The sequence below is a fragment of the Ranitomeya imitator genome, chromosome 2 (assembly GCF_032444005.1).
Source record: "Ranitomeya imitator isolate aRanImi1 chromosome 2, aRanImi1.pri, whole genome shotgun sequence".
Classification (NCBI taxonomy): Eukaryota; Metazoa; Chordata; class Amphibia; order Anura; family Dendrobatidae; genus Ranitomeya; species Ranitomeya imitator.
Genome location: NC_091283.1, coordinates 67,626,896 through 67,654,408, shown reverse-complemented (window position 1 = coordinate 67,654,408; position 27,513 = coordinate 67,626,896). Strand labels below are relative to the sequence as shown.

Below are 27,513 nucleotides of genomic sequence, written 5' to 3'. Positions count from 1 at the left end.
GTCAATCAAAAAGCAGGGAGTTCTAGGTCTGTGGGTCATATACAGTATCAGTATATGATAATAAAGTTATCCCCAATTAGTTCTCCACTCCTACATCCAGAAAAACAAAAAAAGAGGTTATAACTTGGTTTATCGATTACTGGGAGTTCAACCAATTTGATCCCAGAGACCTGTAAATCGTGGCTCTGCGGCCCGGTCATGAATGGAGCAGAGGTGCACATGCTGGACCTCTCCTCCATTCCACGTCTATGAGAAGGCCAGAGAACATAAAATTAGTTATAAAGTCCCAAGAAAAATCCCTAGGTCCAATGTGTAACAATTCAGAAATAAGACAATTAGTAATACAATTAAAAAACTTTATTATATATGAGTATGGTGGGAGTTGTGATCCGTGATGCTTTAGCGCATCGCATTAAGTAACTTGTCTCTATTCACAACCAAAGTCCCGGAGAAGAGCAGCAGAGGTTTACATGTAATATGGACGGTGCATTCTTCTGTCCACAAGGAGTTGATGCTAAGCGAGCATGACTGTCCGCCCCCCTCTTCTCGCTGGTGCATACCGTCCTTTAATCTTGAGACTAGAAAACCGGTCATTCAGTGTGACATTTGTCTGAAAAATACACAATAGCACATCAGCGTTTCATCTTCTCCAGTGCAGCAATGAAATGTGAATGTTTTATCAAAATAAATCTAAAAAAGTGATGCACAAAATAAGACATCTAAATAAGCAGGTACCACTGAGACAGGGACAGCCCATTAAAGAGGTTGTCCAGGACTGTTTTTCAGCTGCTCCACGTCAACAGGGCAGCTCTTCTTCTTCCATGATGTTCTGTCAACAGGGCGTGTCTGCCGATGTCATGTTAATTGACAGTTGGCTCCCTGCAGATAGGCAGCGGGGAGCCGACTGTCAATCCACAAAATGTCAACAGTCAAGCACCTGTCAACAGAGCAGAGTAGATGAGAAGCTGCTGTTCCTTCAATGTGACGTCAGTAGACGCCGGTGAATCGCCGGCATTAATGGTCTGTGATTGCTCTGTGCCAACGGAGATCAACACCAGCCACAACAGGCAGGTAAGTTGCAACTACTTCCCTGTTAGTTCCTAGGCATATTATTAAAAAAAATGTACTCCCAGATAATAACTTTAAGTGCTATGAATTTTCAAGCATTATAGGTTGTATCTTCACAATTACACTGAGAAAAGACGCACACATACCATAGAAACAGATCATATGGCAGCTATAAGACCCTTGGAGAAAAGGAACCCAATCCTGCGTGCTCCCGTCCCCTTTTTTAAAGGGTGATGAGAACCTGTCCAGTACTCTTCTTTCAAGAAAATCTACTTTGGAGATATGCAGGAAAATTAGTATGGTTGGTGTTCCAATCAAACTTGGTTACTGGAGTCTAGGTGGTCCTTAGCGGTCCCTTTGACCAGGGCATAAAGATTTGAGTAGCAGATGTGACTGTGACCAGGCCCATGGAGTCAATAGGTCCGTTGACACCAGCGCCGTTTTCACCTGAAGACGCACATTCAGTGAAAATGTATCGTGGCTCAGAGAGCCACTGGCTCCCAGGATATTATTGCAGGATAGGGAGGAGGATGAAGGACATTAGCAAAGAGCCCAGAACAACTGACCAACATGCTGGTGGGGGGCACAGATCCAAATTTAGGGCTGGGGCCCATTGGACTTTAGTTATGCCAATATCTTTGGCCCATAAGAAAAGAACAATAGATATAAAGAGGATCTGTCACCAGGTTAATCAGCCTCTACACTTCTGTACATACATATTCACATAAGGACTTTTATACATGTATATTATGTGCCCCATCTTCTTTAACTCTGTTGATTGTGTTTTCTCATTTATCTGTGATTATTTTAAAATAAAGCTACTGTATAATGTTTTGGTTCATGGCCTTGAATGGTTTTGACGTACTATTGGAAAAAGTCACACCTCTTCTTTGTTTTTAGGCCACTCTACGCTTTGGATACAAGTACTGATGAAATACTGGAGTGTGAATATGGCTTCGATGTGTGATGATCTTGCTCAACACTGAAAAGTCTGTAACTTGTACCTTGTTTAGATTTAGCTCAAGCAGAAAATCCAACATATACTGCAAGTTCAATCATAGCTTGTAACTCACGTGATTGGCCATAGCCCGGAAATTAAATCTTAGAGGAACTCCCTTTGGAGGGGGATCTGTGGGCTGCGCTCCTGTTTTCCTAAATCTCCCTCCTGGCTGCTTCATTGCTGGCTTTTTGGGTCTGTGAAATTGGGAGAAAAACTCAAAATCATTCATCAATTTTATTGAAACGCCTCTTAAAGAGGAATTTTCACCAGGTCAAAGGTGGCCATTTTTTGCTTTTACTTTATTCCGCCTGCTGTCCCGAGTGTCCCTTTTTTGTTGTTTTAAATATCGTCATACCGTTCCAGAGATAAGAGCCTTTTTTGTTATGACCTGGTGGTCAGGACAATAATGGACCTGGTGGTTAAGAGCACACGGAATGACCTGATAGTTACTGATAATAAAGGACGAGCTCTGGGACGTGGGAACTTTGCTGACCGCAATCCCTAATCCTATCAAACACTAGAAATAGCCGTGGATTGCGCCTAACGCTCCCTATGCAACTCGGCACAGCCTAAGGAACTAGCTAGCCCTGAAGAAAGAAAAATAAAGCCTACCTTGCCTCAGAGAAATTCCCCAAAGGAAAAGGCAGCCCCCCACATATAATGACTGTGAGTAAAGATGAAAATACAAACACAGAGATGAAATAGATTTAGCAAAGTGAGGCCCGACTTACTGAACAGACCGAGGATAGGAAAGGTTACTTTGCGGTCAGCACAAAAACCTACAAAAAGACCACGCAGAGGGCGCAAAAAGACCCTCCGCACCGACTCACGGTGCGGAGGCGCTCCCTCTGCGTCCCAGAGCTTCCAGCAAGCAAGACAACAATAAAAATAGCAAGCTGGACAGAAAAATAGCAAACCAAAGAAATACAAGCTGGAACATAGCTTCTGCTGGGAAGACAGGTCACAAGAACGATCCAGGAGTGAACTAGACCAATACTGGAACATTGACAGGTGGCATGGAGCAAAGATCTAAGTGGAGTTAAATAGAGCAGCCTGCTAACGAATTAACCTCGTCACCTGTGGAAGGAAACTCAGAAACACCCACCAGAGGAAGTCCATGGACAGAACCAGCCGAAGTACCATTCATGACCACAGGAGGGAGCCCGACAACAGAATTCACAACACTTTTTATTGGAGCTAATTTTGAATGATCGTTAGAAAAGAGGCGTAGCTAAAAGGATTCTCTGGGGCATGTCTCCTATGAGCACCGTCCCCTTAGTAAAAACAAATATAAAAACTTAGTAAAAAGATCCAGAACTTTGGAACCACATGGGGGATTCAGAAAAAACAAAAAACATAATACACAGGGGAACAGCGAGAATAAAATAAGAGCAAAATACTGTCCACTTGTGACCTGGTGATTGGCCCCCTTTAAATAACTAAAGCACTCGTTATTGAGCATCATGTGAGATGGAGATCTCTACTCACTGAGGAATAAAACCTGCTTTAGGGTTGGGAACTGAAACAGTTAAGGTGGATCCAAAACCGTCATTGTTCTGCCACCTGGTGAAGAAGGGTAGATTCATTATAAGATCCAAATGACGTTAATGATGATAAGCCAGTAATGTTAATGACCTTCCAGCATTGGTCTGTCTCTTCCCACGATTTATAGCGACTTGTTGTATCAACTGGAAATGGAAAGGAAAAAACATTGAATGCATTATTAATTTTCATATGGCAAGTTAGCATCATAGCAAAACCAGAAATGGAGCTTCTCTTCACTAAGACTGCCAGGACTAGCTAAGCACTGTACTGGGCTTTCTCCAGCAGAAAATAAGTAAATCGGAGGTCGAGTATGCGCACCTCTGCTCGATCCATAGCCCCATTCTCAGGGAAGCTGAGGGTCCCAGTGGTTGGACCCCAAACAATCAGTAACTTATCTACTATCCTATGGAAAAATGTTAATTTTTAAATCTAGTAATCACTCTTTAATGCCATACTGTCAGAATGTGTGGAATAACCACTGCTATTCTTTGACGTGACTGTTGGGCCCACACAAGACTTGGCTGCAACTGCAACCTCTGCTGAATGCCATGCCCTATCTTATCTTCCTTCCATGTATTATTTTCCATGTATTGAATGCTGGAGATTGTTTAACGACTCTGATCACAATATTACACTACATAGAGAATTTCCAGTAAATATGATAATACCACGCTTATGCCCTGACGGCTACAAATCACTGTCTAGTAATGACCATACACCGTCTGACCAGGCGACTTACTCTTCTATTTCGGTTGACTATATTTGTTCTTTGCTGCCTTCGCCCGTCTCCTATTTGCGGTCTTCTATTCTGTGTGTTAATTCTCCTAGAATAAATTAATTAATTATAGTTTGACAGACAATTGAATTCTTACAAAATGGCCCCTTAATGATGTAGTCTCACCTCCTGGCTAGTGAGCGCACAGGAATATTCGCTGCCCTGTACGGCTTTGTGCTTTGTTGGACGTTTCGGGTTTGAATTGTTACCAAGTTCTGAGTACTCTGTAAGGAGACTAAATGTTAGGAGAGCGATACAGTCCGCAGACATGGGAACAATCATTTACATCCAGTTACAGTCAACATTCTGCAACTGCCAAGCTGTGGCTTTGCGCATGTTGCAAAACTACAACCCTCAGCATCTATAAGCAGGCTCCAGTAATCCTCCCATTGTCAGATTAATATGTAGCCTTTTTTGGCAATGCCTCATTGTAAATCAACTAACAGAGTTACTTCCAATAGGTGGCACTTATGAGTTTATTTTTATGTTTAGTTTAGAAACTACCGCATTTAGTTTATTTTCTCTGGAGAGAGCTAATTTACAGAATTTTATTTTCCATAAAGCATTGCCAATAAGACTTCATATTTATCTGGTCTCTATAAATTAGATTAGTCATGCAGCCCGAATCACAAGCAGCATGAATTAGCACCCGGCTGTATTATTGCAGCCGTGTATACTTTAGAGCTGTAGATCAGGATGAGGCGACTTGGATGACAAGACAAAAAGTTGAGTCCCTCCCCTCCTGCTTCACCTGTGTGTGTGGAAAAAAAAAAAAAAAGAATATAGCAGCAGCAGCACTCTATGCACTAAGGCTACTTTCACACTTGCGTTTTTAGCAATCCGTCGCAATCCGTCGTTTTGGGAAAAAACGGATCCTGCAAATGTGTTCGCAGGATGCGTTTTTTACCCATAGACTTGTATTAGCGACGGATCGCTACGGATGGTCACACGTCGCATCCGTTGTGCAACGGATCCGTCGTGTTTTGGCGAACCGTCGGCACGAAAAAATGTTCAAGTGAAGGTTTTTTTGTCAGTCGCGTCCGCCATTTTCTACCGAAACTCCGCCCCCTCCTCCCCGGACTTCAGAATGGGCAGCGGATGCGTTGAAAAACTGCATCCGCTGCCCACGTCGTGCACAAATTTCACAACGTGCATCGGTATGTCGGCCCGACGCATAGCAACGGACACGTACTGATGCAAGTGTGAAAGAGGCCTAAGATGTATGCAAAAATTGAATATATGAAATTTGGACTGCATTACTGCTATATAGAATATACGGCTTAATTGATCCATTCATCAGAGCCCATCAGTCACAACAAGGCCTTTCTTTGATAGGATCCTAGACCTAATATTTATCAAACGTCTCTCTCGGGCTAAACGTCTACAGCCTTTTACAGGGCAGGTAGGAGAAGTATTATTTAAAAGCAGCCTCAGGCTAATGATAGCAGCTCAGTCAAATATGGAGGCAGTCACCACCTCCAACAGTATGCTTCAAAAAAACTGACCAGATGAGCACTCGCCCTCCCATCAACATAAGGTAGTTTTTAATTAGGGATGGATTGTATCTGCCCTGTAAAATTTGTAGCCCAGAAGCAGGGCCAGCATTAAGGGGAAGAAAACTGGGAAATTGCCCAGGGCCCCCATTCTCTTTGGGGACCCAAGTATTCGCACCAGGAGCTTCACTGATAATGCTATTATCAGTGAAGCTTCTGATGTTCAGACTGCTTCAGGTCCTTTCGTGACATCGGGGTTATGTGACCATGATGTTACCACAGGTCTTGTACTCTGCGGAACTTCAGAACCTTTGGTGACATCTTAATCACATAACCAGTCAACTGACCGTGATGTCACCACTGTCACACAGCCCCAGGGCTCTGCGGGAGTCAGAAAGACTGAAGAGAAGATGGACTGGTAGTAAGTCCATGTGTATGTGTCTCGCCATGTGTGTGTCGTTGAGCCTAGAATGTACAGGCTCCTTGCAGGTACTCTCTGCAGCCCATAAGGATGGATGCCTGTGGATGAATTTTCTTCAATTACTAAACTTAACTTCTTCATGACCTTTGACATGCAGTTAATTCATATGTCGTGTCCCTGCCATTGATGCTGCTCACAATCCATGCCTGCATCTTTCTCTGTACACGATGGCTGTACCTTCATTTTTATAAATATATTGTCACGGTGTGAACCCGACCCAATGAGTGGTCGGTCAATGGATGACACCACAAATTCACAACGGGATCGAAAAGGGGGGGGAGGAAGGCCCTATCAATAGGGAAACGAAGGAAGGGACACCCCTGAGCTCAAGCCTGAGCCTGTCCCTGCACTCCCTTAACGCCCTAAGTGGGTCCTTCCCCCCACCGCCATCAGGATACCTTTAGTCCATGACAATACACACAAGTGGAAGTGACAAACATCAAAGGGACAAGGTGAAAAAAAACACCACACTTAGCTTATGAAGACCGCTGCTAAGCTCCACACCGCAGATAACAACAGCAACTGGACTCCAATCACCAGACGTGGCTGACACCAGAGAGCTGCTCCAGCTAGGCTGGTCTCCAGAAAGAAAATGTATCACCAACAATCAGCTGATGCATCAGGTGACCTTTTAAAGGATGGTGGGAGTGGTCACCACCTGCATCAGCTGACCCAGCAGCACTGCAGTAACATCAGATTGCCAGCAGTGGAAAAGCTGACATTAACCCCCGAGTGGAACAAGAGCTGCCACAAATCAAAAAATGGATTGTGACATATATTCTATATAGAAGTAATGCAGTCTAAATGTAATATATTCAATGTTTGTATACATCATAGTGCTTACAGAGGCTGCTGCATTCTTTTTTGTTTGATATTTTATGCAGTCTTAGCAGCTCGCACTTGTTCACACTTGTTTTGTTCTGTTGGGAAGTGCCTGTCAGTTTTTTGTGTCCCTCGTCTGTATGAGGAGAGATCTGACAATGATATTGAGTCGAAAAAAAATGTGATATAAAGGTAGATTCTTCTCTGCGCCCCTTGAAGAATTAGAAGTCCATATGGGTAATCCAATGAAAAAGTGACTTTATTCAAGGCGTTTCGGAGCACCAGGGATCCTTCATCAGGATCCAACACAGAAGGAACATTCTGTGTGGTATCCTGATGAAGGAGCCCTGGTGCTCCTAAAAGAATTGAATAAAGCCACTTTTTCATTGGATTACCCATATGGACTTCTAATTCTTCAAGGGGCGCAGAGAAGAATCTACCCTTATATCACATTTTTTTTTACTTTGGTTGGTCTCAAGGAGACCGGTGGATCTGCAGCAGCTTACATTTCTATGAGCCTGTGTAAGGGCTGGATCTGGAGAGTAAATTTGACCAGAATTTATCTCCTTACACCCAGATAAGACCCTATAGCGCTTTTATGTTCTTCCAGCCGTGAACTGAATGATGTTGAGTCAGGCAGAAAGACACTGGAGCAGGGGACGCACATCCGTGACTAGTTCTTTTCACCTTGTCCCTGGTCGCTGTTTTAAAAGCTGTTTTTTATAAAACAAAAAAGGTTTTGGTACCATGTTAACCAGTTGACAAAAGATTGATTGTTCTTAGTGGGAGAAACAAAATAATAATACAAGAATATTATTTTGTTTCTCCCACTGAAAACAATCAATCTTTTTAGAGTAAAGCATACACGGCTGCAATGATGGCCACTGAATCAGCTGTCAGGCTCGATTTAAGTAAAACCAGCTCCCTCCAACTTCCATAATTATTATCGAGAGTTACGTGAAATGTCAGTAAATTGGTCACAGGATGTTCTGCTGGTGGGACCACGATCCAGGATTGAGTTTAATTCCACTGCAGCACTATTAGAAAAAAAAATTAAAGCACCACTCCAGTGTTTTTTTTTTATAGCATTGCAGGAGTGGTGCTTTAAATGTAATTCCCCTGCCCCCTGTCAACTCAACTGTTATCCCCTTAATTCTTTTCCAACGTTGCAACATTCTGTCTCCAGAAGTGACCTGCCCGGTGCACTGCGGTGTCTGCTGGAGCGTGTCGGATGTCACTTTTTAATGTGAGTGTTCTGGCCTCGCTCTGGTTCTCATAGACTTGCATTGAGAGGCTGTGACGTAACTTCTGCCTTCTGGCCATTCAGAACTTATGGGCATAAGATGGTGCCGCGGGACCGGAGTGGCGTCCGAAAATGGTGAAGCCGCCGGAAGGGGAGGGCAGGGAGCTTACATTTAAGGCGCCACTCCAGCTATGAAAAATAAGACACTGGAGTGGTGCTTTACGCGTTTCATGATGCCTTATGAAATCAATGGTCTGTGTAATGCACAAATGAGAGGAACACTCCAGAATATATGTTCCTTCAAATTGCTCTATGTTGTGAGTGATAAATGAAGCCCCTGAATGAAAGCGCAGCTACAGAAAGATGGAAGCAAGGACCCAAGACTGTCTGGTGATTCTCTTGGTAAGGATGCATTTCTAAGACTGCACATTGGAGAGGCTCAAGGATCCAGCAGGCGTTTGACGTGAACATATACTTACCGCTGAAGTCAGATTTGGCCTATTTAGTGGGCTGACATTACTCAGTGAGGCAGCAGATCTTGCTCTTTGTCTGGTTATTGGACCAAGGGCATTGGTTCTGATCACACCATGATACCTTTGCTGGTTGAAACCTGGTCTAGGTCTCCCAGGTCCTGGGGAACAGGATAACATGTTATTAAAACTATCCCTAAATGAGTCATTACGAAACTAAAATGTCATTACTAAGGCCAAACCTTGCCGATTTCTTGGTGGATTCCTGAAGTATCTCTTGTTTTGGAAATTTCCTCTTCTTATTCTGCCATTCTGGCCGGTCTGATTCACGGAGGACTGAGCGTCTGATTCTTCTCTTTGAAGTTTTATGATGTCATCTGAAAACAAAATAGAGTTAAAAGATCAACACAGATATTTCTGAGAGATATCCACTGTACATAGGAATGTCTTTGCCTGATGAAGAGACCTGTGTAGTCTCAAAAGCTTGCAATTTGTTACCATCTTTTCAGTTAGCCATTAAAAGGTATCAACCACTGAGGACTCAATTCTAAATATTTTTCACAGATAGACCTTTTTTGTGCATGTAGTCTAGTTACACTGATAAATTATTGTGTACATCCTTCTTAATGAGAATCCGTCAGGAGGATTTCACATCCCAAAATATCTGTATGTGCATGTAGCTGTTTCAATGACAAGATCAGCAATAAATTTACATGGCCGGTCCTTTCCTCCATTACTGAGAAATCAGCATTCAAATTGATATGCAATTGAGGCCGTGGAAATATTTATAGATCTGAAGTCTCTGTTGCTCCAGCTCTATTGCCCGCCCAGCACAGCTTCTTCCTGTGGAGGAGGCGGCACTGGGTGGGGAATAGAGCTGGTGTGACAAAGGCTTCAGCTCTACAGCCAAAAGAGCACTCCTCTGTATAGGAGAGCTGACCGAGAATGGATGGCTTTCAGCCAATCAGTCGAAGCATCATTTAGCCTTTAGAAAGAGTATTGATTGATTGGCTGGACTGATTTTGCAGATTTGGCAGAATAATTCAACTATGTATCACTGTGACAGAAGCAGAAACAAATTTCAGCATCCAGGATAGAATGCTTATATTGTAACGCTTTCTCATATTTTATTGAAATCCACTCCTCCATGGAGACGTGACATTCACCGATTCTGCATTACAGGCCTCCAATGGCTTTATCAATATAGAATACAGGCAAATGCCTACAAGCTTTATGAAATTAAATTCCTCAGCTCTTCTACATCAGTTTTCGCTGATCCAACTCTGCTTCACCAGTCATCATCTATCTAGGGTCGCTTTACCAGTCTTCACCAATAGTGATGGGCGAACCCACCGATGTTCGGGATCGGCGGGCTCGCCCGAGTTTTTTGTAAAGTTTGAGTTTGGAGCCGGACATGACACGAACTTGCGTCCGAAACCGGAACTCGGAATTTACATATATGGCATGGGGAGGGGGAGCTGTAAAAAAGCAGAAAATGAATAATAAACATTAGAATTATACTTACCTGTCCAGCGACGCTTCTTCCTGTCCCGCTGTCTCCCAGCCACATCTGCTTCCAGGGCCGCTCATTAACTGCCGGCAGTATTCACTGTTCTCGGCAGTCTTCAGGGACGTCACTGCACGAACACTGCTGGAAAAAGCCGAAGACTGCCGAGTGCAGTGAATATCGACAGAAGGTAATGAGCAGCCCTGGAAGCAAATGCGGCTGGGAGACAGCGGGACAGGAGGACGCGTCGCTAGACAGGTAAGTATAGTTCTAATGTTTATTATTAATTTTCAGCTTTTTTTTTTTACAGCCCGAACAGGACGCGAACTGTAACACGGGTTTCCCATGGAAACCCGTGTTCGGGACCGTGTGACCGTTCGGTACAGTCCTGAACTTTACAGTTTGGGTTCATCAATCCAGCTGAAAGGGAATCTGTCACCCAATTTTTGGCCTATAAGCTGTGGCCAGCGTCATCAGGGGCTTATCTACAGCATTCTGTAATGCTGTAGATCAGCCCCCGATGTAACCTGAAAGATGAGAAAAACAAGTTAGCTTATACTCACCCAGGGGCGGTCCAGATGTGGTCCGGTCCGATGGGCGTCGCGGTCCGGCGCCTCCTATCTTCATGCGATGCGATGACGTCATCTTCCTTGCTTCCTGTCGCGGCTCCTGCGCAGGTGCACTTTGTCTGCCCTGTTGAGAGCAGAGCAAAGTACTGCAGTGCGCAGGCGCCGGGAAAGGTCAGAGAGGCCTGGCATTCGTGCACTGCAGTACTTTACGCTGCCCTCAACAGGGCAAATCAGTATACCTGAGCAGGAGCCGTGACAGGAAACAAGGAAGAGGACGTCATCGCATGAAGATGGGAGGCGCTGGACCCAGACAGCGATGCCCATCGGACCGGACCGCACCAGACCGCCCCTGGGTGAGCTTAATCTAACTTGTTTTTCTTATCTTTCAGGTTACATCGGGGGCTTATCTACAGCATTACAGAATGCTGAAGACACAAAAGAGAATAGTAAAACCAAAAACACTCAATTGGTTTTACTATTCTCTTTTGTGTCTTCAGGTTTCTTGGTGGTGTGTGAACATGATCATACAGACTTGTTCACTGTGCAAGTAGCCCATGTGTTCCTGTTAGCATTACAGAATGCTGTAGATAAGCCCCTGATGACGGTGGCCGCAGCTTATAGCCGAAAAATGGGATGACAGATTCCCTTTAACTTCAACAATCACCATTGATCCAGCTCTGCTTCACTAGTCATCAGTTATCCTGGTCAGCATCACCAGTTGTTGTCACTCTAGCTCTACTTCCCCAATCATCACTAATTGAGCTCTGCTTTACTAGTCATCATCAAAATAACTCTGCGTCACCACTCATCGCTAATTCAGCTCCCCTTCACTAGTTATCAACAATACAGTTCTGCTTCACCTACTCAGGTCAACATCACCGGTCATTACCAATCTAGCTCTGCTTCACCAGCCATCACTGACCCAGCTCTGCTTCACCAGCCATCACTGACCCAGCTCTGCTTCACCAGCCATCACTGATCCAGCTCTGCTTCACCATTCATCACTGATCCAGCTCTGCTTTACCATTCATCACTGATCCAGCTCTGCTTCACCATTCATCACTGATCCAGCTCTGCTTCACCAGCCATCACTGATCCAGCTCTGCTTCACCATTCATCACTGATCCAGCTCTGCTTCACCAGTCATCACTGATCCAGCTCTGCTTCACCAGTCATCACTGATCCAGCTCTGCTTCACCAGTCATCACTGATCCAGCTCTGCTTCACCAGTCATCACTGATCCAGCTCTGCTTCACCAGTCATCACTGATCCAGCTCTGCTTCACCAGCCATCACTGATCCAGCTCTGCTTCACCATTCATCACTGATCCAGCTCTGCTTCACCAGTCATCACTGATCCAGCTCTGCTTCACCAGTCATCACTGATCCAGCTCTGCTTCACCATTCATCACTGATCCAGCTCTGCTTCACCAGTCATCACTGATCCAGCTCTGCTTCACCAGTCATCACTGATCCAGCTCTGCTTCACCAGCCATCACTGATCCAGCTCTGTTTCACCATTCATCACTGATCCAGCTCTGCTTCACCAGTCATCACTGATCCAGCTCTGCTTCACCAGTCATCACTGATCCAGCTCTGCTTCACCATTCATCACTGATCCAGCTCCGCTTCACCAGTCATCACTGATCTAGCTCTACTTCACCAGCCATCACTGATCCAGCTCTGCTTCACCATTCATCACTGATACAGCTCTGCTTCACCAGTCATCACTGATCTAGCTCTGCTTCACCAGCCATCACTGATCCAGCTCTGCTTCACCATTCATCACTGATCCAGCTCTGCTTCACCAGTCATCACTGATCCAGCTCTGCTTCACCAGCCACCACTGATCCAGCTCTGCTTCACCATTCATCACTGATCCAGCTCTGCTTCACCAGTCATCACTGATCCAGCTCTGCTTCACCAGCCATCACTGATCCAGCTCTGCCTCACCAATGATCACTGATTCAGCTCTGCTTCACCATTCATCACTGATCCAGCTCTGCTTCACCAGCCATCACTGATCCAGCTCTGCTTCACCAGCCATCACTGATCCAGCTCTGCTTCACCATTCATCACTGATCCAGCTCTGCCTCACCAATGATCACTGATTCAGCTCTGCTTCACCATTCATCACTGATTCAGCTCTGCTTCACCAGTCATCACTGATTCAGCTCTGCTTCACCAATGACTGATTCAGCTCTGCTTCACCAGCCATCACTGATCCAGCTCTGCTTCACCATTCATCATTGATCCAGCTCTGCTTCATCAGTCATCACTGATCCAGCTCTGCTTCACCATTCATCACTGATCCAGCTCTGCTTCATCAGTCATCACTGATCCAGCTCTGCTTCACTATTCATCACTGATCCAGCTCTGCTTCACTATTCATCACTGATCCAGCTCTGCTTCACCAGCCATCACTGAGCCAGCTCTGCTTCACCATTCATCACTGATCCAGCTCTGCTTCACCATTCATCATTGATCCAGCTCTGCTTCACCATTCATCATTGATCCAGCTCTGCTTCACCAGTCATCACTGATCCAGCTCTACTTCACCATTCATCACTGATCCAGCTCTGCTTCACCATTCATCACTGATCCAGCTCTGATTCACCATTTATCACTGATCCAGCTCTGCTTCACCAGTTATCACTGATCCAGCTCTGCTTCACCAGTCATCACTGATCCAGCTCTGCTTCACCAGTCATCACTGATCCAGCTCTGCTTCACCAGTCATCACTGATCTAGCTCTGCTTCACCAGCCATCACTGATCCAGCTCTGCTTCACCATTCATCACTGATCCAGCTCTGCTTCACCAGTCATCACTGATCCAGCTCTGCTTCACCAGCCATCACTGATCCAGCTCTGCTTCACCATTCATCACTGATCCAGCTCTGCTTCACCAGTCATCACTGATCCAGCTCTGCTTCACCAGCCATCACTGATCCAGCTCTGCTTCACCATTCATCACTGATCCAGCTCTGCTTCACCAGTCTGTTTTGACCTGGTGGTCAGGACTAGGGTTGAGCGAAACGGGTCGGCAATTTTCAGAAGTCGCCGACTTTTGGCAAAGTCGGGTTTCATGAAACCCGACCCCTGTGTGGGGTCGGCCATGAAGTCGGCGATCTTCTGAATCTGGAATCGGAATTTCGATACCGATTCCCGATATGTTTAAGATATTGGGAATTGGTATTGGAATTCAGATTTAAGTGTAAAATAAAGAATTAAAATAAAAAATATCGCCATACTTACCCTCTGACGCGCCCTGGTACTAACCGGGAACCTTCCTTCCTTAGAATCAGCCTTCCAGGACCTTGCGGTGACGTCGCGGTGACGTCGCGGCTTGTGATTGGTCGCGCGGCCGCCCATGTGACCGCTCGCGCAACCAATCACAAGCCGCGACGTCACCGAAGGTCCTGGAAGGGCTGATTCTTAGGAAGGAAGGCTGCCGGAAAGAAGCAGGGCGCGTCCGAGGGTGAGTATATACCTAATAGGACATAGATTTCCAGTCCAATACTGGATTATGAACCTGTAGCCATGGCAACCCCAAAACGACCACATCATGCAGATTATGCAACACCAGAAAGCGGATATCCTCCTGATGTGCAGGAGCCATGCACATGGTCAATTGGGTCCAGTACTGAGGCTTATTCTTGGCCAAAGGCGTAGCATCAATTCCTCTCAATGGAATAGGATACTGCAAGGGCTCCAAGAAAAAACCACAGCGCCTAGCATACTCCAAGTCCATCAAATTCAGGGCAGCGCCTGAATCCACAAATGCCATAACAGAATAGGAGCAAATCAGAGTAACAGACAATAGAAATTTTGACTGTACCGTACCAATGGTGGCAGACCTAGCGAACCGCTTAGTGCGCTTAGGACAATCGGAGATAGCATGAGTGGAATCACCACAGTAAAAACATAGCCCATTCAGACGTCTGTGTTCTTGCCGTTCAGCTCTGGTCAAAGTCCTATCACATTGCACAGGCTCAGGCCCATGCTCAGATAGTACCGCCAAATGGTGCACAGCTTTACGCTCACGCAAGCGTCGATCGATCTGAATGGCCAAGGACATAGACTCATTCAGACCAGCAGGCATGGGAAACCCCACCATGACATCCTTAAGGGCTTCAGAGAGACCCTTTCTGAAGATTGCTACCAGGGCACATTCATTCCACTGAGTGAGCACAGACCACTTTCTAAACTTCTGACAATATATCTCCGCTTCATCCTGACCCTGACACAGAGCCAGCAAGATTTTCTCTGCCTGATCTACTGAATTAGGTTTGTCATAAAGCAATCCAAGCGCCAGGAAAAACGCATCAACATCACGCAATGCCGGATCTCCTGGCGCAAGGGAAAATGCCCAGTCTTGAGGGTCACCACGTAACAAAGAAATAATGATCTTTACTTGTTGAACAGGGTCACCTGAGGAGCGAGGTTTCAAGGCAAGAAACAATTTACAATTATTTTTGAAATTCAAGAACTTAGATCTATCACCAAAAAACAAATCAGGAATTGGAATCCTAGGCTCTGACATCGGATTCTGAACCACAAAATTTTGAATGTTTTGTACCCTTGTAGTGAGATTATCCATCCAAGAGGACAGACCTTGAATGTCCATGTTTACACCAGTGTCCTGAACCACCCAGAGGTAAAGGGGAAAAGAAAGACAAAACACACTGCAAAGAAGAAAAAATGGTCTCAGAACTTCTCTTATCCCTCTATTGAGATGCATTAGCACTTTGTAGCCACCTGTACTGTTATGACCTGGTGGTCAGGACAATAATGGACCTGGTGGTTAAGAGCACACGGAATGACCTGATAGTTACGGATAATAAAGGACGAGCTCTGGGACGTGGGAACTCTGCTGACCGCAATCCCTAATCCTATCAAACACACTAGAAATAGCCGTGGATTGCGCCTAACGCTCCCTATGCAACTCGGCACAGCCTAAGGAACTAGCTAGCCCTGAAGATAGAAAAATAAAGCCTACCTTGCCTCAGAGAAATTCCCCAAAGGAAAAGGCAGCCCCCCACATATAATGACTGTGAGTAAAGATGAAAATACAAACACAGAGATGAAATAGATTTAGCAAAGTGAGGCCCGACTTACTGAACAGACCGAGGATAGGAAAGGTTACTTTGCGGTCAGCACAAAAACCTACAAAAAGACCACGCAGAGGGTGCAAAAAGACCCTCCACACCGACTCACGGTGCGGAGGCGCTCCCTCTGCGTCCCAGAGCTTCCAGCAAGCAAGACAACAATAAAAATTGCTAACTGGACAGAAAAATAGCAAACCAAAGAAATACAAGCTGGAACTTAGCTTCTGCTGGGAAGACAGGTCACAAGAACGATCAATACTGGAACATTGACAGGTGGCATGGAGCAAAGATCTAAGTGGAGTTAAATAGAGCAGCAGCTAATGAATTAACCTCGTCACCTGTGGAAGGAAACTCAGAAACACTCACCAGAGGAAGTCCATGGACAGAACCAGCCGAAGTACCATTCATGACCACAGGAGGGAGCCTGACAACAGAATTCACAACACCAGTCATCACTGATCCAGCTCTGCTTCACCATTCATCACTGATCCAGCTCTGCCTCACCAATGATCACTGATTCAGCTCTGCTTCACCAGTCATCACTGATTCAGCTCTGCTTCACCAGCCATCACTGATCCAGCTCTGCTTCATCAGTCATCACTGATCCAGCTCTGCTTCACCAATCATCACTGATCCAGCTCTGCTTCACCATTCATCACTGAACCAGCTCTGCCTCACCATTGATCACTGATTCAGCTCTGCTTCACCAGCCATCACTGATCCAGCTCTGCTTCACCATTCATCACTGATCCAGCTCTGCTTCACCAGTCATCAGTGATCCAGCTCTGCTTCACCAGTTATTACTAATTCATCAAGTATTAGGAATCGGATACATTCCCACGATAAGTCTGTGTTAAGTTTTTTACGCTACAGAATTTCTGAACCATCTACGCACCTTAGGTTACTTGCATTTTTTTTTTTTTTTCATTTTTTGTGTGCTTTTTTATTGCATTTTTATGACACTGTGTCTTTTGTTTCTGTTTGGTATGTCATACTTTAAATAAAGTTGTTTGTTTTGGAAACTTCCTAGTATTGACATTGTTAGGTGCAGATTATATGCATTTTTGAAGCTTTTCTGCTGTGTAAACGCACCAAAAGTGCATGTTTGCTTTTTTACCTGTGGAATTTCCGCATCTAATGCAAGATAGTGGGGAAATTTGGCACAGAAGACTCGGCATACTAGCAAGAGAAATCGACATGCTGCAGATTGAAAAAACGCACCACTGGTGAAATTATGCAGCGTAAAAAAGAAGCACAGTGGACATAATCGAATATATAAAGCTGAATGTGTGTATGTGTGTGTGTATGTATGTCCGGGATTGGCATCTGCACCGTCGCAGCTACAGCCACAAAATTTTGCACAGTCACACGTCTGGACCCCGAGAGCGTCATAGGCTATGTTGTGAGGTGAAATTTTAACCCCGCGCTTTCCAATTCACCAAACAATTTTGCCCCTATCTTCATAATGGGGAAAAGTGAAAGGAAAAGTGTTGGAGGCAAATTGACAGCTGCCAGATGTGAACAAGGGGGACTTAAAGAGTGAGAGCGATGGCGCCAAAGAGTATATACCGTACAGTTGCTAAGGTTGGGCCCCGACATGGGATACTCACCACACACGGGGATATGAACACACACACAAAATGCGCCACACACTGCCACATGCTTGAACACATATTACCCTCAGCACACATTTCACCACACATACACCAACCTCGCCACATAAAAGTCGAAACACAAAAGTCGCCGCTCAAAACTCACCACATGCAAAAACTAGGCTCACACAAAACTCGCCACAAGTGCAAAACTCACCTCATGGAAAACTCGCCACACGCAAAACTTGCAAACGTGGAAAAATTGCCACATGCACAAAAGTTGCAACACATGCAAAAGTTGCCTCACACAAAACTTGCACATACTCAAAAGGCACCACACATAAAACTCGCCATGCGCAAAACTTGCTGCACACAACTTGCTACACTAACCTGTCACATGCAAATCGACACACAAAAAGTTGCTACACGCATGTTGCCACACAAAACTCATCTCACAAAAGTCGCTACATGCATGTCGCCACACGCAACTCAACACACACAACGTGACAAACGAAACTCGCCCTAAAACACACACAAGTCTGGTATTATCCTTCAAAAATAAAAATCTGATTAATAAGCAGACAAACTACAAGAGCAACAAATGTACCATATAGGAAATACGGCAGCTGTCAGTCACATGACCTGTCTATTATGTGTATGTGTGAGCTAATATATACTGCCAGGGGGAGGGCTTCCTGTTGGCTGGGGATTTATCAGGCTGCCAATTTAGCTTACAAATACTGAGGTAAAAATACTGAGCAAATAACGTGTGAACGAGGTCTAATACAGGAGGAGATGACACACAGGTATATACTATATACAGGGGAGATGACACACAGATATATACTATATACAGGAGAGATGACACACAGGTATATACTATATAGAGGAGGAGATGACATACAGGTACATACTATATACAGGAGGAGATGACACACAGGTATATACTATATACAGGAGCAGATGACCTACAGGTATATACTATATACAGGAGGAGATGACATACAGGTATATGCTTTATATAGAAGATGATATACAGGTATATACTATATACAGGAGGAGATGACACACAGATATATACTATATACAGGGGAGATGACACACAGGTATATACTATATACAGGAGGAGATGACATACAGGTATATACTATATATAGAAGGAGATGACATACAGGTATATACTATATATATGAGGAGATGACATACAGGTATATACTATATACAGGGGAGATGACACACAGCAGGTATATACTATATACAGGGGAGATGACATACAGTTATATACTATATACAGGAGATGACATACAGATGTACACTATATATAAGGGAGATGATAAACATGTATATACTGAGGTGAAAATGAGAGGTGTGAGGTGAAAATGAAAAGGTGTGAGTGCAAAATGAGAGGAGTGAGGGAAAATAGTGGAGTAATCGGAAAATGACAGATGTGAGGTCGAAATGACAAGTGTTATGGGGGAATGAGAGGAGTGAGGGAGAAAATGAGAGGTGTGAGGGAGAAAATGAGAGATGCGAGGGGGAAAATGAAAGATGTGATTGGGAAAATGAGAGGCGTGATGGGAAAATAAGAGAAGTGAGGTGCTATAACTAACCACAGATATTTACTATGCCCAGGCAACGCCGGGCTCTTCAGCTAGTCTAATATATAAAGCTGAATGTGTGTGTGTGTATGTCCGGGATTGGCATCTGCACCGTCGCAGCTACAGCCACAAAATTTTGCACAGTCACACGTCTGGACCCCGAGAGCGTCATAGGCTATGTTGTGAGGTGAAATTTTAACCCCGCGCTTTCCAATTCACCAAACAATTTTGCCCCTATCTACATAATGGGGAAAAGTGAAAGGAAAAGTGTTGGAGGCAAATTGACAGCTGCCAGATGTGAACAAGGGGGACTTAAAGAATGAGAGCGATGGCGCCAAAGAGTACATACCGTACAGTTGCTAAGGTGGGCCCCCGACATGGGATACTCACCACACACGGGGATATGAACACACACACAAAATGTGCCACAAACTACCACGTGCTTGAACACATATACCACCCTCAGCACACATTTCACCACACATACACCAACCTCGCCACATAAAAGTCGAAACACAAAAGTCGCCGCTCAAAACTCGCCACGCGCAAAACTGGCCACATGCAAAAACTAGGCTCACGCAAAACTCGCCACAAGTGCAAAACTCACCTCATGGAAAACTCGCCACATGCAAAACTTGCACTCGTGGAAAAATTGCCACATGCACAAAAGTTGCAACACATGCAAAAGTTGCCTCATACAAAACTTGCACATACTCAAAAGTGTTATGAACAGGTAATTCAGAACCACAATAGACATTGAAGTTCAGAGCACACAAAGTGACCTGACAATTACCAAAAAACAAGGACGAGCTCTGAGACGTGGAAACTCTGCTGACCGCAATCCCTAATCCTAACACACCACACTAGAGGTAGCCGTGGATTGCGCCTAACGCTCCCTATGCAACTCGGCACAGCCTGAGAAACTAACTAGCCCTGAAGAAAGAAAAATAAGCCTACCTTGCCTCAGAGAAATTCCCCAAAGGAAAAGGCAGCCCCCCACATATAATGACTGTGAGTAAGATGAAAATACAAACACAGAGATGAAATAGATTTAGCAAAGTGAGGCCCGACTTACTGAATAGACCGAGGATAGGAAAGATAGCTTTGCGGTCAACACAAAAACCTACAAACAACCACGCAGAGGGGCAAAAAGACCCTCCGCACCGACTAACGGTACGGAGGTGCTTCCTCTGCGTCTCAGAGCTTCCAGCAAGCAAGAAAAACCAATAAAGCAAGCTGGACAGAAAAAATAGCAAGCAAAAAATAACACAAGCAAAACTTAGCTTATGCAGGATAGACAGGCCACAGGAATGATCCAGGAGGAAGCAAGACCAATACTAGAACATTGACTGGAGGCCAGGATCAAAGCACCAGGTGGAGTTAAATAGAGCAGCACCTAACGACTTAACTTCATCACCTGAGGAAGGAAACTCAGAAGCCGCAGTACCACTCTCATCCACCAAAGTAAGCTCATAGACAGAACCAGCCGAAGTACCACTCTCGACCACAGGAGGGAGCTTGGCCACAGAATTCACAACAGTACCCCCCCTTGAGGAGGGGTCACCGAACACTCACCAGAGCCCCCAGGCCGACCAGGATGAGCCACATGAAAGGCATGAACCAGATCGGCAGCATGGACATCAGAGGCAAAGACGCAGGAATTATCTTCCTGACCATAACCTTTCCACTTAACCAGATACTGGAGTTTCCGTCTCGAAACACAAGAATCCAAAATCTTCTCCACTATATACTCCAACTCCCCTTCAACCAAACCCGGAGCAGGAGGATCAATAGATGGAACCACAGGTGCCACGTATCTCCGCAACAATGACCTATGGAACACGTTATGGATGGAAAAAGAAGCTGGAAGAGTCAAACGAAAAGACACAGGATTAAGGACCTCAGAAATCCTATATGGACCAATGAAACGAGGCTTAAATTTAGGAGAGGAAACCTTCATAGGAATATAACGAGATGACAACCAAACCAAATCCCCAACACGAAGTCGGGGACCCACACAGCGCCTGCGGTTAGTGAAACATTGAGCCTTCTCCTGGGACAAAGTCAGATTGTCCACTACATGAGTCCAAATCTGCTGCAACCTATCCACCACAGTATCCACACCAGGACAGTCCGAAGACTCAACCTGCCCTGAAGAGAAACGAGGGTGGAACCCAGAATTGCAAAAAAACGGCGAAACCAAAGTAGCCGAGCTGGCCCGATTATTAAGGGAGAACTCAGCCAAAGGCAAAAAGGACACCCAATCATCCTGATCAGCAGAAACAAAACATCTCAGATATGTTTCCAAGGTCTGATTGGTTCGTTCAGTCTGGCCATTTGTCTGAGGATGGAAAGCCGAGGAAAAAGACAAATCAATGCCCATCCTAGCACAAAAGGCTCGCCAAAACCTCGAAACAAAATGTGAACCTCTGTTAGAAACGATGTTCTCTGGAATGCCATGTAAACGAACCACATGCTGGAAAAACAACGGCACCAAATCAGAGGAGGAAGGCAATTTAGACAAGGGCACCAAATGGACCATCTTAGAGAAGCGATCACAAACCACCCAAATGACCGACATTCTTTGAGAGACGGGGAGATCCGAAATAAAATCCATAGAGATATGTGTCCAAGGCCTCTTCGGGACCGGCAAGGGCAAAAGCAACCCACTGGCACGAGAACAGCAGGGCATAGCCCGAGCACAAATCCCACAGGACTGCACAAAAGAACGCACATCCCGCGACAGAGACGGCCACCAAAAGGATCTAGCCACCAAATCTCTAGTACCAAAGATTCCAGGATGACCAGCCAACACCGAACAATGAACCTCAGAGATAACTTTATTCGTCCACCTATCAGGGACAAACAGTTTCTCCGCTGGGCAACGGTCAGGTCTATTAGCCTGAAATTTTTGCAGCACCCGCCGCAAATCAGGGGAGATGGCAGACAAAATTACCCCCTCTTTGAGAATACCCGCCGGCTCAGACAAACCCGGAGAATTGGGCACAAAACTCCTAGACAGGGCATCCACCTTCACATTTTTAGAGCCCGGAAGGTACGAAACCACAAAGTCAAAACGGGAGAAAAACAGCGACCAACGAGCCTGTCTAGGATTCAACCGTTTGGCAGACTCAAGATAAGTCAAGTTTTTGTGATCAGTCAAGACCACCACGCGATGCTTAGCTCCTTCAAGCCAATGACGCCACTCCTCGAATGCCCACTTCATGGCTAGCAACTATCGATTGCCAACATCATAATTTCGCTCAGCAGGCGAAAATTTCCTGGAAAAGAAGGCGCATGGTTTCATCACCGAGCAATCAGAACTTCTCTGCGACAAAACAGCCCCTGCTCCAATTTCGGAAGCATCAACCTCGACCTGGAACGGAAGCGAAACATCTGGTTGGCACAACACAGGGGCAGAAGAAAAACGACGCTTCAACTCCTGAAAAGCTTCCACAGCAGCAGAAGACCAATTGACCACATCAGCACCCTTCTTTGTTAAATCAGTCAACGGTTTAGCAATGCTAGAAAAATTAGCGATGAAGCGACAATAAAAATTAGCAAAGCCCAGGAACTTCTGCAGACTCTTCAGAGATGTTGGCTGAGTGCAATCATAAATGGCCTGAACTTTAACAGGGTACATCTCGATAGTAGAAGGAGAAAAAATGAACCCCAAAAATGAAATCTTCTGAACACCAAAGAGACACTTTGACCCCTTCACAAACAAAGAATTAGCACGCAGGACCTGGAACACCATTCTGACCTGCTTCACATGAGACTCCCAATCATCCGAGAAGACCAAAATATCATCCAAGTATACAATCAGGAATTTATCCAGGTACTCTCGGAAGATGTCATGCATAAAGGACTGAAACACTGATGGAGCATTAGAAAGTCCGAATGGCATAACCAGGTACTCAAAATGGCCTTCGGGCGTATTAAATGCTGTTTTCCATTCATCGCCCCGTTTAATACGCACAAGATTATACGCACCACGAAGATCTATCTTGGTGAACCAACTAGCCCCCTTAATCCGAGCAAACAAATCAGACAGCAGCGGCAAGGGGTACTGAAATTTGACCGTAATTTTATTTAGAAGGCGGTAATCAATACAAGGTCTCAGCGAACCATCCTTCTTGGCCACAAAAAAGAACCCTGCTCCCAATGGCGACGATGACGGGCGAATATGACCCTTCTCCAAAGACTCCTTCACGTAACTCCGCATAGCGGCGTGCTCAGGTGCAGATAAATTAAACAGTCGACCCTTAGGAAACTTACTACCAGGAATCAAATCGATAGCACAATCACAATCCCTATGCGGAGGTAGGGCATTGGACTTGGGCTCATCGAATACATCCCGGTAATCAGACAAGAACTCTGGGACCTCAGAAGGGGTGGATGATGAGATAGACAGAGATGGAACATCACCATGTACCCCCTGACAACCCCAGCTGGACACAGACATAGATTTCCAATCTAATACTGGGTTATGGACTTGTAGCCATGGCAACCCCAACACGACCACATCATGCAGATTATGCAACACCAAAAAGCGAATATCCTCCTGGTGCACAGGAGCCATGCACATGGTCAGCTGGGTCCAATACTGAGGCTTATTCTTGGCCAAAGGCGTAGCATCAATTCCTCGCAATGGAATAGGACACTGCAAGGGCTCCAAGACAAACCCACAGCGCCTAGCAAACTCCAAGTCCATCAAATTCAGGGCAGCGCCTGAATCCACAAATGCCATGACAGAATAGGAAGACAAAGAGCAGATCAAAGTAATGGACAAAAGAAATTTCGACTGTACCGTACCAATGGTGGCAGACCTAGCGAACCGCTTAGTGCGCTTAGGACAATCGGAGATAGCATGAGTGGAATCACCACAGTAGAAACACAGCCCATTCTGACGTCTGTGTTCTTGGCTTTCAGCTCTGGTCAAAGTCCTATCGCACTTCATAGGCTCAGGTTCATGCTCAGATAATACCGCCAAATGGTGCACAGATTTACGCTCGCGCAAGCGTCGACCGATCTGAATGGCCAAAGACAAAGACTCATTCAGACCAGCAGGCATAGGAAATCCCACCATGACATCCTTAAGGGCTTCAGAGAGACCCTTTCTGAAAATAGCTGCCAGTGCACATTCATTCCATTGAGTGAGCACGGACCACTTTCTAAACTACTGACAATAAATCTCTATCTCATCCTGACCCTGACACAGAGCCAGCAAATTTTTCTCTGCCTGATCCACTGAATTAGGTTCGTCGTACAGCAATCTGAGCGCCAGAAAAAACGCATCAATATTACATAATGCAGGATCTCCTGGCGCAAGGGAAAATGCCCAGTCTTGAGGGTCGCCACATAATAAAGAAATAATGATCTTAACTTGTTGTACTGGGTCACCAGAGGAGCGGGGTTTCAAAGCCAGAAATAGTTTACAATTATTTTTAAAATTCAAAAACTTTGCTCTATCTCCAGAAAATAACTCAGGAATAGGAATCTTAGGTTCTAACATAGGATTCTGAACCACTAAATCTTGAATATTCTGTACATTTATAGCGAGATTATCCATCAAAGAGAACAGACCTTGAATGTCCATTTCCACACTTGTGTTCTGAATCACCCTGATGTAAAGGGGAAAAGAAAGACAGAACACAGTGCAAAGAAAAAAAAATGGTCTCAGAACTTCTCTTTTCCCTCTATTGAGAAGCATTAGTACTTTGGGCCTCCAGTACTGTTATGAACAGGTAATTCAGAACCACAATGGACATTGAAGTTCAGAGCACACAAAGTGACCTGACAATTACCAAAAACAAGGACGAGCTCTGAGACGTGGAAACTCTGCTGACCGCAATCCCTAATCCTAACACACCACACTAGAGGTAGCCGTGGATTGCGCCTAACGCTCCCTATGCAACTCGGCACAGCCTGAGAAACTAACTAGCCCTGAAGAAAGAAAAATAAGCCTACCTTGCCTCAGAGAAATTCCCCAAAGGAAAAGGCAGCCCCCCACATATAATGACTGTGAGTAAGATGAAAATACAAACACAGAGATGAAATAAATTTAGCAAAGTGAGGCCCGACTTACTGAATAGACCGAGGATAGGAAAGATAGCTTTGCGGTCAACACAAAAACCTACAAACAACCACGCAGAGGGGCAAAAAGACCCTCCGCACCGACTAACGGTACGGAGGTGCTTCCTCTGCGTCTCAGAGCTTCCAGCAAGCAAGAAAAACCAATAAAGCAAGCTGGACAGAAAAAATAGCAAGCAAAAAATAACACAAGCAAAACTTAGCTTATGCAGGATAGACAGGCCACAGGAACGATCCAGGAGGAAGCAAGACCAATACTAGAACATTGACTGGAGGCCAGGATCAAAGCACCAGGTGGAGTTAAATAGAGCAGCACCTAACGACTTAACTTCATCACCTGAGGAAGGAAACTCAGAAGCCGCAGTACCACTCTCATCCACCAAAGGAAGCTCATAGACAGAACCAGCCGAAGTACCACTCTCGACCACAGGAGGGAGCTTGGCCACAGAATTCACAACACAAAAGGCACCACACATAAAACTCGCCACGCGCAAAACTCATCATGCGCAAAACTTGCTGCACACAACTTGCTACACTAACCTGTCACATGCAACTCGACACACAAAAAGTTGCTACACGCATGTCGCCACACAAAACTCATCTCACAAAAGTCGCTACATGCATGTTGCCACACGGAACTCAACACACACAACTTGACAAACGAAACTTGCCCTAAAACACACACAAGTCTGGTATTATCCTTCAAAAATAAAAATCTGATTAATAAGCAGACAAACTACAAGAGCAACAAATGTACCATATAGGAAATATGGCAGCTGTCAGTCACATGACCTATTATGTGTTTGTGTGAGCTAATATATACTGCCAGGGGGAGGGCTTCCTGTTGCCTGGGGATTTATCAGGCTGCCAATTTAGCTTACAAATACTGAGGTAAAAATACTGAGCAAATAACGTGTGAACGAGGTCTAATACAGGAGGAGATGATGCACAGGTATATACTATATACAGGAGGAGATGACACACAGATATATACTATATACAGGAGAGATGACACACAGGTATATACTATATAGAGGAGGAGATGACATACAGGTACATACTATATACAGGAGGAGATGACATACAGGTATAAACTATATATAGGAGAAGATGACACACAGGTATATACTATATACAGGAGCAGATGACCTACAGGTATATACTATATACAGGAGGAGATGACATACAGGTATATGCTATATATAGAAGATGACATACAGGGGAGATCACACACAGGTATATACTATATACAGGAGGAGATGACATACAGGTATATACTATATATAGAAGGAGATGACATACAGGTATATACTATATATAGGCGGAGATGACATACAGGTATATACTATATACAGGGGAGATGACACACAGCAGGTATATACTATATACAGGGGAGATGACATACAGGTATATACTATATACAGGAGATGACATACAGGTGTATACTATATATAAGGGAGATGACAAACAGGTATATACTGAGCTGAAAATGAGAGGTGTGAGGTGAAAATGAAAAGGTGTGAGTGCAAAATGAGAGGAGTGAGGGAAAATAGTGGAGTGATCGGAAAATGACAGATGTGAGGTCGAAATGACAAGTGTTAGGGGGGAATGGGAGGAGTGAGGGAGAAAATGAGAGATGTGAGGGGAAAATGAAAGATGTGATTGGGAACATGAGAGGCGTGATGGGAAAATAAGAGAAGTGAGGTGCTATAACTAACCACAGATATTTACTATACCCAGGCAACGCCGGGCTCTTCAGCTAGTACTTCTATAAAACTGCATTTTTGACTTAGTGAAAATACCCTGCATCAAAAACGCAACAAAAACTGATGGTGGGAACTTACCCTCCCTCCTGCTGCCCTAGTGCCACCTGTCTGCTCTAGAGCTAGATCTAGATTCAGGACTTTGAGGATCCACCTCACTAGTAGGAAGTAGCTAACGCTTCTGCCTCGTTAATTTTAATGCAGGAGGGAAACAGGTGGAAGTTGGGGGCCTCCATTATTTTTTGCTCAATGGCCTTCTTTAACCCTAGTCTTCCCCTGTAAGCCATTCACTACATTCAGCCTTAAAAATCTAAGTCAACTCGCTGTAATTGTGATAAATCTGTATAAAATTCTGTATATTACGCCTGTAGATACAACTACAATAA

General features: G+C 44.9%; 1 protein-coding gene across 1 annotated transcript in view; it reads right to left on the bottom strand.

Moving 5' to 3' along the window:
* Positions 1-342: 342 nt before the first annotated feature.
* Positions 343-27,513, bottom strand: part of LOC138661919 (UAP56-interacting factor-like) — a 55,990-nt gene continuing 28,819 nt past the window's right edge. Inside the window, exons 2-9 of the mRNA XM_069746910.1 lie at positions 9,140-9,274; positions 8,907-9,058; positions 4,515-4,612; positions 4,353-4,437; positions 3,704-3,756; positions 3,557-3,631; positions 2,142-2,262; positions 343-610 (exon numbers count right to left, since the gene is read on the bottom strand). Coding sequence (XP_069603011.1) covers positions 515-610; positions 2,142-2,262; positions 3,557-3,631; positions 3,704-3,756; positions 4,353-4,437; positions 4,515-4,612; positions 8,907-9,058; positions 9,140-9,274 — 815 coding nt within the window. The 3' untranslated portion in view covers positions 343-514. The remainder of the gene's footprint in view (positions 611-2,141; positions 2,263-3,556; positions 3,632-3,703; positions 3,757-4,352; positions 4,438-4,514; positions 4,613-8,906; positions 9,059-9,139; positions 9,275-27,513) is intronic.